We start from the raw sequence: 12371 nt of genomic DNA, 5'->3' as shown, positions 1-12371 counted from the left end.
GTGGGACCTCATCAACTCGTAAAGCCAGAAAATGATGACATGATGAAATCATATTAAATCATATTTGACTTGTGTAGTCAGTAGTAAATCTTACATGAACTGGACTAGTAAAAAAGCCACAGTGGGATGTTAATAATGGACACTAGACATAAACTCTCCTATTATTAGCCTGAGCATGATATAGGCCAGTATTTCTCAGAGTGGTCCACGAGTACATTTGGTAAATATCATGTTTTTAAATTAAAATTCTAAACAGTCTGCCAGCAACTCCAAAGCCTAATAGTGAGGAGCATAGATGTGTCATTTTCAATAAAAAATAAACTCATACGTAAATTCAAACTTACTTAAATTATTATTTGAATTGGCTGTTTTTTCTGTGTTGTTGGACTTCAGCAATGAAACTGAACGTTTTGCGACGCTGCCTCCAATTTACATCGCAAATGATACGACATTTGAAAGAAATACGGAGGAATAAAGTTTACGGTTACTGTCAACTGACAAGATGGATTGATGGCTTAAGACAAACATTGCTTCCCTGATGTCTCAGCATAAGAAGCAGCATTCTTCCTCATCAAGATGGCAACATAGACAATAAGTTAGTAAGCTTTTTTGTAAAAACTGTCATTTAATTTGTAATATACTGTTAAAGTAGGAGGCCTATTGTTATATATGTTATATGATATTCTGGCAGTTAGATCCATGAGGTTTTTTTTATTGGGTAAGTGGTCCTTGGTCTGAAAAGGTTTGAGAAACACTAGTCTCACATTGCCAGACCTACCTTCACTGCGCTTGGGAGTAAGGTCTGGCTCTTCCACAGATACATTTCAGGATAGAAGAAAAAAACGCCCTGGGGATGTTTGCATTTCTTTAAACCAATCACAATCGTCTTGGGCGGCGATAAGCTCCGGACGCAGCGACAGTAGCTCTGCAAAAATAGTCTCAGGAAAGAACTTGTTTTGGTGGAATATTTGCACCCCGCAAAAGAACGTCACATACAATATTAAATGAACTTAACATAATACAGTTATGTAAGCTATTTAAATTAGCTGGATACATGGTTAAAGTCATTTGCTCTTACCAGTGTATCTCCGTTTGTATTTGTCCACAGCAATCCCACCAATCGGTCCCAAAACGTCCCAGTTAGATTGGAAATGCTGTAAACATATTCTTTGTAAATCTTTACAATCATGCCCTGAAAGAACCAAGCAGTCCTGCCTTGTTGCACGATCCAAATTTTCTTCCATCTTTGCCATTTTCAGCGTTTAGTTTGCAAGCTCGAAGTTTGTTGTTTTTTCCTCAAAGAGAACAGAGTTAGACGGCAACGGCAACACACATCGCCGGAACACCCCCTGGAAATGAACTGTCGTTGATCCAGACTAAAGAAACACTGACCAGGCTGTTACTGTTATGATAGAGAAATCCAAGTTATATGGATATCAACCTGATACACTTTTTCTACAATGTTTCCAGTTGTCCGTCATGTGTTAAAGTGAAACACTGGGTATCATAGTCTGTCCTGTATTTAGCAAGCTGCTCAGGTGCTACTTCCTGGTGGCAAACTCAGAAATGTTCAGTTTCACGAGTTGACGAGGCCCTTCTGAACGCACAAATATTTCAGTGTTGCACTACAATTCCCACAATGCAGTGGTTTTTAGGGTATTGTTCAAGTATTTTGTGCACCTAGCACGGTCAAAGTTTCACTGGGTGTGTTTCAGACTGGTCCTTTATTGAGTAATGCAGGTAGTAAAACCCTATACAGTGAATAGGGTCAGTGCTTTATTGAAATTTAGGACATTGATAAATCAGTGACCTGGCATGTTCTAAGGCAACGGAGGATAATTGCTGAAAATTGCAATGCCAGTATTGATTAGATGTAGCACCACAACTGTATAAAAAAAGAGTGGTGAGGGGACAAGGACAACTGAAATGAATGTAATGTCCTCCCAATATGAAGAATATGAAGAAATGCATTCAGTATTTTTAGGCATCTCATATTCCAGCTGTTAAAGTAACTTGATATTAATTCTAACTTGAGTACAAATTGCTTATATGTGCACATAAATTAGGTAATTTTAGAGATTACTAATTCCTGTGCATGAGGATAAAAAAATGTGTTGCTCCAGACTGCCAGGCTCTGAAATTCTCACTGACCGTTGAATTAATTTGGATTGATTCTACTTTGCTGTACTTTGCCACTGTTAAGCTGCTGTAAAACTCAACACTTCCTGCAGATGGTCCACAATAAAAGAGGAGGAATATTCCCCTTGGACTGATGGCATTGTTTTAATGTAAAACAGATATGTAGAGGACGTGTTAAACCTGTATTAACAGCAAACAACAAGACCTGTAAATTAACATAGCAACCGGGAGCAGATGGGAATATTTTCAAATTTACCTAATATACATAATATAATATAGAAATAAAGGCCTGATTCTTTTTTCATTTAAAGTAAAAAAGAAAAAAAGGCCCGTCCATTATTTGAGAAAATACAGTAATCATGTGTAACACACCTCCCACCACCCAATTAAATATATACTAAAAAAGGGTTCCATATGTGTGTGTGTGTGTGTGTGTGTGTGTGTGTGTGTGTGTGTGTATATATATATATCTCATAGTAGTCTTATTTAAAGCTGTGTGCACTGAAGATAAAGTATGCACATACTTGCACATACAGTCACAGACAATCTGATGTCACAGAATCATTAACCAGTTGATGAGGCTGGAGACATGTTAAAGAACAGTATCTTTCAGTGAGTCTCGATGACCACCGGCTCAAAAATACCAGGTGTTCCTCTGGTAAAACACAGAAACACAAGATCAGTTAGTTAAAAGTGGGTTGGTAAAAAGACAGCAAATCAATGTACCTGTTGTAAAACTGTACCTGTTGGCGAGCTGTGTCCCGCTGAGGGCAGTGGTCCCATCTTTGCTCACAAACAGTCTCAAGTTGCTGTCTGAAGGGAATCCGGAAGAGAAGGTACTGCTGTGATAACACAAATGTTGAGCTGAAACTAAATCCCCAAAACTTAACTCTGTCCTACCTTCCTTGTTGCTGCTGTCAGAAAAGTTCTGACTCTGTACAATTTTCTCCACAATGTCATCTGCATCAATGCGGGTGTCGTCCACACAGCTGGGCTGCCTCTCCACAGTGTCCTTCTTTCTCCTGTTGTTGGGCAAGATGGATACCACCAGAGAGAGATTAATGTTTGACATACATATTAAAGGTTTTGCTTCATACAGAAATTCATCAGGATTGGTTGGGTGATATTTTGTATTTTTCTTATTAACAAAACCCATGTGCATACCCAAACCAACAATATGTATCTCCTACAACAAGTACTGTATTGTGTATCTTCCTCTGTTCCATTAAATTCCGCTTGTTCAGTGGCTCTCCGCCTCAGATACCGACGCAAACAGCATACTTTAGCGTCTGTATGGGATGCAGCAGCTCGACCCCGGCGCTGTAAGATGACGTAGTTGATGAAAAGCAACAACGGCAGCGATTAGTATCAAGGGCCCGAAAATCCGCATAAGGAGTCAGGTTGAGGTGGTGGATGGGTCAAACAACACAAGACTTTCACCCAGGAGACCGAAGTGCGTGTCCCGTTGTTGTCCCACATTTCACTTAAACATACATTTTGTAAGCACATTTTCCAATGGGTGCTTTATTATCAATACAGGGGAAATCTGGGGCAATAATCTGATGTTGGCGAATTTGTATTGTCCAAATTGGGACAATAGGATATTTTTCAAAGACTTAAATTCCTGCCAGCTTTAACTGCTGTCTTGAGCCTTCACTTTACCTTTCAGGCCTCTGCTCGATCTAAATCATTTAAAGTCATTCAGCTGTTTATGGAGCAATATGCAGTCTCAGATCTACTTTTTCAATCCTAGTGCCAAGTAGTTCACTTTCTTTTATTCTGTCCGTGGTACTTTCTCCCGATTTGATATCTTTCTTACTGACAGCTATTTCCTCTCCTCTGTCAGCTTGTGCTCCCACAGCCTTTTAGTAATATCATGTCATAGTTTACATCTCTCTTCCTGGTAGGTCCCTGTTGACTGACTGGCAGGGGCAAATGTGTTTTGTCAAAAGCACAGGTGTGTGTGTGTATATACCTGGAGGATCTGTTGGACATGAGGGCTGCTGCAGAGGGTAGAGGAGGTCTCTCTGGTTTGGTTGGAGTTGCTTGTCGGTGTGGCTCTGTGGGGCTGGAGGCAAGCCCACAGGAGACATTGCTGCTGGAGGAGGCGTTCCTATGGTGACTGAGGTCTGTCAGGCTGGAGCAGCGAGAGTGAGCTGTGCTGTAGCCTGGAGGGGAGGAGAGGAGATCAGAGGAGATGAGAGGAGAGAAGAGAGGAGAGGAGAGGAGAGGAGAGGAGAGGAGAGGAAAGGAGCACAAAAATCCAGGTGCACTGCATCCAGGTCTGCTGTCCGGGAAATGTCTAGGCCAAAAAACTCGAGAGCCCGACCGATAAAGGATTTTTAAGGCCGATACCGATACATACCGACCACAAATATTTGATGATTTAAAAATCCGATATATCAGCCGATATATATATTTTTTTTAAATCCAGAAATGCAGAAAAACAGATTTCCTTAACATTAGTTATTTGTAGTTATTTATGAGTCCACTTATGAGACTCACTAAAATAATATGATAATGCAGTTTAAAAATTTGTTTTACTGTCTCAACAGAACAGAGGAACATCAAAATATATACAAGTTCTGATAAATAAAATGTATAAAAATACAAACTTAAGATATGAAACTTGAAGTCCTTTGAACAAAAAGACAATAACAACAAAACAAAATTCAAAGAGTGTTGCCAACAGGGACGTTGTAGTTGGCGTTGCATAGTTTGTCCACCAGAGGGGTGGACAAACTATGCAACGCCAAACTATGCAACGCCAACACTCAGAACATGGTTGAAGGGTGTTTCGTCCGTTTTTATTTTATTTTTTTAATATGAAATTATCAGAATCATTTGTCATTTGTCATTATAAATGATTCTGATGAATGAATATTTCTTTTTTTTTTTTAATCAGCCATTATAAATGCCGATACCGATAGTTTGGAAAATGCCTAATATCGGCCGATAATATCGGCCCGCCGATATATCGGTCGGGCTCTACTCAGTACACCTTGACTTTATCCCTGCCAAAGAGCGCATGTTGAGAACTGTAACGCAAATTTGGTAGACTGCTTCTTTCCCTGCAGCCTGAAACTTGTTCAGGTGGAAATTTCTAGGATGAAAAAGGCACAACCTGCCCTATCCACCTCTGATTGGCTTACCCTGGTATTCTTACCCTAAACCTAACCAATCTCACTCCTCGTGTCTAAACCTAATCAATCCAACCAGCGAAGGCAATGAGTACTAGCCAATCAGAGGCAGAGTAGGTAAGGTCATGCCTTCACCATCATAGGAACGGTAAATTTGCATCCAGGTGGGTTTTTAAAGGCAGCAGCTGATCTCCTCCTTTCTGCCACTTTCCAACAGCTGGAGTGATAGAGAGAGAAGGAAACTGTACTCGCACTCTTCACTCCACTGGTCACACAGTGTACATGGCTGTCCCGAATACCATTTTTTGAGCTTCAGAGCTTCGGTACTAATCAACAGCGAAAACTCGAACATTAGAGCTTTCAGGGCTCCTGGACTTACGGTGCCCTGGCCCAGTTCGAATCCAGCCTTGTGTACAGACGGATGCACAGTACGACCATTTGTTTATATTTATCCTCTATTAGTCCACCCAATCTCAGTTTTTAGGGCCCAGGTCAAATACTGAGGTTGTTCTATCAGAGCATCTCCCTGGTCTTAGCACAAGAAAGTAAACCCTCCTGACTTTGGTTGTAGCATGAGGAAGCTCTCTGACCTGAAATCTTGCTGTGCTGGCTGGCATAGCTGGAGCTGCGGAAATGTCCAGAGTGAAAGACCTCATCTGGGCTGGACACACTCTCTCCCTCCTCAGGAAGCCCTGCGGAACACACAGTAAACACACACACACACCTAGTCTCGCATTGCCAGACCTTCCTCCACAGCGCTGCGGAGGAGACTCTGCAGCGCTAAAAAAACTTGCGCCTGGCAAGTCCACACAGCATTCCGGGATGGGTTTATTGTCTTTTCTTTAAACTAATCACAATCGTCTTGGGTGGTGCAGGCATTTCTTTAAACCAATCACAATTGTCTTGGGTGGTGCTAAGCGCAGAGCGGAGCCACAGTGCTGCTGCAAAATAGCCTCGGGAAGGAACTTGTTTTGGTAGAACGTGTACGTTCAAAGGTTGTTTTAGTCGTCCAACAGAAAACTCAGATTGGACAGATAGTCTAGCTAGCTGTCTGGATTTACCCTGCAGAGATCTGAGGAGCAGTTAACCATAGTCCTCACAAATCCACCAGAGTTTAGAATGACAACACAAAGAAAGTGGAAGGTAACGGGACATCCGAAAACGGACATCCGAAAAGAGTGACATCCGGCGGAATTTCCAGCAGTGGAACAACACACACCTGACTGCAGGATCTAATTCAGACAGAGTATCTGGTCAGACTGTCCAGATACTAAAGACTGTCTCTGTCACTTTTTATATATATATATATATATATAAATAAAACTAAAAACTTGATGTTGTAAGCTCATTGCAGCCAACCATTGTTACAAAGGTTTAGACCAAATTGTGTGAACAGAACTTATTTAAAAAAGATGAAAAGGAATGCCTGGTATTTTCTGGCTAAAATGTTGCATTTATAAATTACGGTGAGCTAATTATCAGTATGTACTGTAGATGTTTCTTTCTGTGTTTTCAAAAGGTCTTAAAACGTGCACTTTTTTTTCATTTAAACACCTGCCCCCGAAAATGTCTGTTTAGTTGCCAATTAAAAGATTCAGCGAGTGTTGTGTTGAAGATAATGTCACAGCAGTTTCATGCATCATGCCGGTCAGCTGAGACTCTCGCCTGCACTGAGAGGGTACTATCCGCAGTACTGGTACCAAAAAGTTCAGTCAAGTCAAGCAGAGCAGAGCAGAGCCTTAACATAAGAGTGGAAACATAGCATAATGGTCTGACTGCTCATGTTTCTTTCCCCATCACTGTTGACATGTCACTGTGTGCCCAAATCTCAAAACTGATAGAAAAACTACAAAAATAAGACCCAAGTTGTAAAGAGTTAGAATCGCATTTCAATTCCAGTTGGTTAAAGAGGACAGGGAACAATAATACTGAGCAGTTACCTGAGCTACGTACTGACGACTGTCTGGGTTTGAAGGCGCGAGGACCCTCCATGATGCCTCCTAGTGGCTGCACTTTGGAATCAGTGCTCTCACCCTTACAGTCCAGCTGCAGGGTGGGGTCCTCGTCCCCAATGGAGAGAGATTTGGCCGTGCTGGGAGGCCTAATGGTAAAAACACAGGCACAAAACAAACAATGAGTATTAAAAAAAGTCACCACAGTCACATTCACTTTTTTGGGTCAGTCTGAGAGGGATAAGGAACAGGTGCAGGCTGGGGTTCGAAAAACAGAAAGTTATATATTGAAGATTGGCTGCTAATTAGGCCCGATTATTAACAAGGTCAGCTGTTGTTGCAGCAACAGCAGCTGTGACACAAAACTCATGGAGGTTATTTATCATAAATTAGTCAAATCTGAACACATATATTTAAGCCGACTACACACAATAGGTGGCAAAACCGCTTTGCGCCGGCTGTTCCATTGATTTCCTACGGGAAGTAGGAACTAGGCGCTGCACTACCCCTGGCTCGGATCAAAGTTAAACTTACTTAAACCTAGTTGCCGCTGACCTTTCAAAAGTGCAACCAATGAGATAACAGCATGTTGTTACCTAGCAACAGGGAAATAGCTTCCTTGCCACCCTTGATTACAAATACCTGTGCTGCGCTTTGCTCTCTGCACTTTGCTCTCTGCACTTTGCTCTCTGCTTTGCTCTCTGCGCCCTACCTAGCGGTGCGCAGAGAGCTTTAAATTCAATGTGACATACACTATCTAAGGATATAGTTATCTCTGATGTCTATCACAACTTAGTCTGGATCCACAACAGTACATTTCCAGGACAATTGCCTCACATCCGGCAGATCCTGATGTCCCTCACCTTTTGTTGTTGCAAGCTATCCGCTGAAAATGGCAAATTTTGGGCATCTGGGTGGCTCGCCTGGTAGAGCAGGCGCCCATATATAGAGGTTTACTCCTCGACGCAGCAGCAGCAGGTTCAACTCCGCCTTGCAGCCCTTTGCTGCATGTCATTCCCCCTCTCTCTCCCCTTTCATGTCTTCAGCTGTCCTATATAAATAAAGGCCTAAAATGCCCAAAAAATAATCTTGAAAATGGCAAGTTTTGAAGATAATTTGGACAGTTCAACAAGGCAGGCCTGCTTGGTTCTTTTGGGGAAGGATTATAAAGATTTACAAAGAATATGTTTATTTACTATCTAACTGGGACGTATAGGGGCTGATTAGTGGGATTGCTGTGGAGGAAGTACACACGGCCATGCACTGGTAAGAGCAAATGACGTTTTATTATGTATCCAGCTAATTTAATTAGCTCACATTACTGTTTTGTGTGAACAGTTAACTTCATTTCATATTTTATGTGGCACATTCTTTTGCGGGGTGCAAATCTTCCACCAAAACAAGTTTTTAGTTATTTATTATTTTTTAGTTATACAAGACTATTTTGCAGAGCCACCGTCTCTGCATACGGAGCTTAGCGCCGCCCAAGACAATTGTGATTGGTTTAAAGAAATGCAAACAACCCAGAGTGTTTTTTTCTCCTATCCTGGAATGTATGTGTGGTGTAGCCAGACCTTACTACACAGTGCTGTGGAGATAGGTCTGGCAATGCAAGACTAATCACGACACGATTTTTAAGTTTTCTTCAGTATCACAATATTCCAGTGATAGTTGTCTGTCTATCCACCCATGGATACAATATACTTTGTTTAGTTTTTTGTTTTTAGATTATTTTTGCCAAAATCCTGTTTACATGCCCCAAAGTCCCCAAACACTCTTGGGCAAATTACGGATGCTCTAGTTACACAACCTAAAGCTTGATTATCCCCCAAATCAAAGTAAGACAGACTTGCCCTGTGTTGAAAACTGTGGACACAGACAATGCCCATGGAGGGGGTGACATGGGTGAGACAGAGCAGTTCTCTTAATTTTGTCTGAGGGGGGGCACTCTGTCCGAATCCCTGAAAAAGAGGAACTCACGTTTTAAAGCAGGGATCCCCAGACAGAAGAGTCATCCCAATTGTAACCTATAAAAAAACAAATGTGTTACTAAACCTCTGTTCTGATCAATTCAGAGTGTGTGTGTGTGTGTGTGTGTGTGTGTGTGTGTGTGTGTGTGTGTGTGTGTGTGTGCCCTGCCTTGAGAATAGAGTTGTCCTGTCGAGTGTTTTTGGTGTCATAACCCTCCAGGATGCAGCAACGAACTGCGGAGCCCGAACCAGCAAACTCTGCAATGTTGAGATCAGCAAAACCTAGCTGGAGACAGACAGAGACAGACAGACAGACATGAGAAAACAACAGAAAACTTAAAAACAGTAAAAAATAAACATTTAAGGTGGGAAGTGAAAAGTTAGACACAGATTAAGAATACATTGTAGGTCAACTCTGGTCCACTTGTTTTTTATAGGAAGTGAATGAAGGAAACAGGAGAGTGGCTTTATGTAATGTAGAAGTCAACAACCTCCTTTAACCTCATCCATGATTATTCTGCCCAGTCAGCACTGCTTCTCACTTGAGAAGTCACAGTTTATGGTGGTGATAGTGTGTGTGTGTGTGTGAGCCTGTGTGAAGTGTATATCATTGCCGATCCTATTAACATATTTTGTGCAGATTTGTCCCATCTGTGCTTTCAGTGAATCTAAAAATGTCATTAAACTGAATATTCTTTCCTGAAAAGGTTGTCCTTTTTTGTGCAAAGGGTGCCAAAAGCTGGTTGGTATGTCCACTCTGCGGCCAGCTTGCTCCTTTTCACTTTCAGTCGGTTCAATGTCAAATAGCATCAACACCCAGTTGAAAGTTAATTTGTAAAACGCGGGCATCACATTTAGTTTAGTTTAGTGGTTTACACATATACAAATACTACAGATCAATAAACACATAATCAATGTGTACATTATCTTTATTGTTACTATAATTGCCACTGTTCATTACACCCCCAACCGGCACCGTTAAGACACCGCCTACCAAGTTTTCCCCACCACCCGAGGTTTCTGCCTAAAAGGGAGTTTTTCCTCGCCATACATAATGCTTGCTCTCGGGGGAATTACTGGAATTGTTGGGTCTTTGTAAATTATAGAGTGTGGTCTAGACCTACTCTATCTGTAAAGTGTCTTGAGATAACTCTTGTTATGATTTGATACTATAAATAAAATTTAATTAAAAGATGTGATGGAGAGATGCAAAAAAACCTCAGAGGGGCTTAATCTGGGCACCCTCCAATGCATACTCCAATTAAAACAACAACGTTAAATTTTGACCCAGAAAAACAAAAAGTTGCATGGTCGACGGGAAGGGTTAATGACTCCTTGACCTTTCCTCCCATGTCGTTACAAAAGCCAAATACCCTATGTATAGTATTAGACAGATTGCCACAACATTTCCTGAGCTCATTCATGCTCCTCAGAGCCTAAACCTTTTTGATTCTGGACATTTTCATGAGTTTTCCTCCAGTGCCTTAACCAAAAAAATATTTTTTCTTTGTTGTATTTTATTATGCAAATTTCTAATAAGCAGAAATAAAATTTGAAAAAAAGTGAGAAAAAAATAGCAGGTAAGTCTGACTGAAAATTCTGATTGTATAAAAGCAGATGTACGACTTCAGTTACTCAACAGTCCAGGGTCGCCGTTGTTTATCGCTTTATAATAACAATCTGGATGGTCCTTGTCCTCTTTGGTCCAGAGGACATGACGTCCATGATTTCCAAAAACAATTTGAAATGTGGACTCGTCAGACCACAGCTCACTTTTCCACTTTGCGTCAGACCATCTCAGATGAGCTCGGCCCAGAGGCCCAGTTTCTAGGTGTTGTTGATATATGGCTTTTTTGCTTTGCATGGTAGAGTTTTAACTTGCACTTGTAGATGTAGCGACGAATTGTATTAACTGACAATGGTTTTCCGAAGTGTTCCTGAGCCCAGGTGGTAATAGCCTTTACATAATGATGTTGGTTTTTAATGCCTGAGGGATCAAAGGTCACGGACATTCAATGTTGGTAAGCGGCAAGGCTGAAGATACGTGCAGAGATTTCTCCAGATTCTCTTAATCTTTTGATGATATTATGGACTGCAAATGATGAAATCCCTACATTCCTTGCACTTGTACATCGAGAAATGTTGTTCTTAAACTGTTGGACTATTTGCTTACGCAGAAGTGGTGAACCTCGCCCCGTTCTTGCTTGAGAACAACTGAGCCTTTTGGGGACGCTCCTTTTATACCCAATCATGACCAATTAACCTGTTCACCTGTGGAATGTCCCAAACAGGTGTTTTTTTTAGCATTTCTCAACTTTCCCAGACCGTTGTGACGAAAAGAGAGCTGAGCCAGAAGGCAAAGCTCTCAATCTACCGGTCAGTTTTTGTTCCTACCCTCACCTATGGTCATGACCGGCTGGGTCATGACTGAAAGAACAAGATCCAGGGTACAAGCGGCCAAAATGGGTTTCCTCAGGAGGGTAGCTGGCGTCTCCCTTAGAGATAGGGTGAGAAGCTCAGTTATCCGTGAGGAGCTCGGAGTAGAGCCGCTGCTCCTTTGCGTCGAAAGGAGCCAGTTGAGGTGGTTCGGGCATCTAGTAAGGATGCCCCCTGGGCGCCTCCCTAGGGAGGTGTTCCAGGCACGTCCAGCTGGGAGGAGGCCTCGGAGGAGACCCAGGACTAGGTGGAGGGATTATATCTCTAACCTGGCCTGGGAACGCCTCGGGATCCCCCAGTCGGAGCTGGTTAATGTGGCCCGGGAAAGGGAAGTTTGGGGTCCCCTGCTGGAGCTGCTACCCCCGCGACCCGACCCCGGATAAGCGGATGAAGATGGATGGATGGATGGAACTTTCCCAGTCTTTTGTTGCCCCTGTCCCAGCTTTTTTGGACCGTGTTGCAAGCATCAAATTCAAAATGAGTGAATATTTCCAAAAAAACAATAAATATATATTAAATATCTTGTCTTTGTAGTGTATTCAATTGAATATAGGTTGAAAAGGATTAGCAAATCATTGTATTCTGCTTGTATTTATGTTTTACACAATGTCCTAACTTAAATAAGAAGATAACTCATCTGTAAGTTTTTGTTTTCTTTGATCCTGTCACTGCCATGTAGTCGATACACAGATGCTGTGTGGATTACTTTTCATTCTCTCTTTCTTAATTCAAAC

The 12371-nt window shown here is 41.7% G+C and overlaps 1 protein-coding gene across 2 annotated transcripts in view; it reads right to left on the bottom strand.

The window, feature by feature from the left end:
- Positions 1-2573: 2573 nt before the first annotated feature.
- eeig1b (estrogen-induced osteoclastogenesis regulator 1b) overlaps positions 2574-12371 on the bottom strand; it is a 29340-nt gene continuing 19542 nt past the window's right edge. For both annotated transcript variants that reach the window (XM_078271208.1, XM_078271207.1), the window contains 8 exons: positions 9371-9487; positions 9212-9258; positions 7220-7380; positions 5870-5971; positions 4115-4307; positions 3040-3161; positions 2883-2952; positions 2574-2794 (listed from right to left, as the gene is read on the bottom strand). In XM_078271208.1, the coding sequence (XP_078127334.1) occupies positions 2749-2794; positions 2883-2952; positions 3040-3161; positions 4115-4307; positions 5870-5971; positions 7220-7380; positions 9212-9258; positions 9371-9487 (858 nt within the window). In that variant the 3' untranslated portion in view covers positions 2574-2748. The remainder of the gene's footprint in view (positions 2795-2882; positions 2953-3039; positions 3162-4114; positions 4308-5869; positions 5972-7219; positions 7381-9211; positions 9259-9370; positions 9488-12371) is intronic.

Source organism: Sander vitreus, chromosome 16, assembly GCF_031162955.1.
Source record: "Sander vitreus isolate 19-12246 chromosome 16, sanVit1, whole genome shotgun sequence".
Lineage (NCBI taxonomy): Eukaryota > Metazoa > Chordata > Actinopteri > Perciformes > Percidae > Sander > Sander vitreus.
Note: the sequence above shows the minus strand (reverse complement) of the source record. Positions and strands in the feature narration are given on the sequence as shown.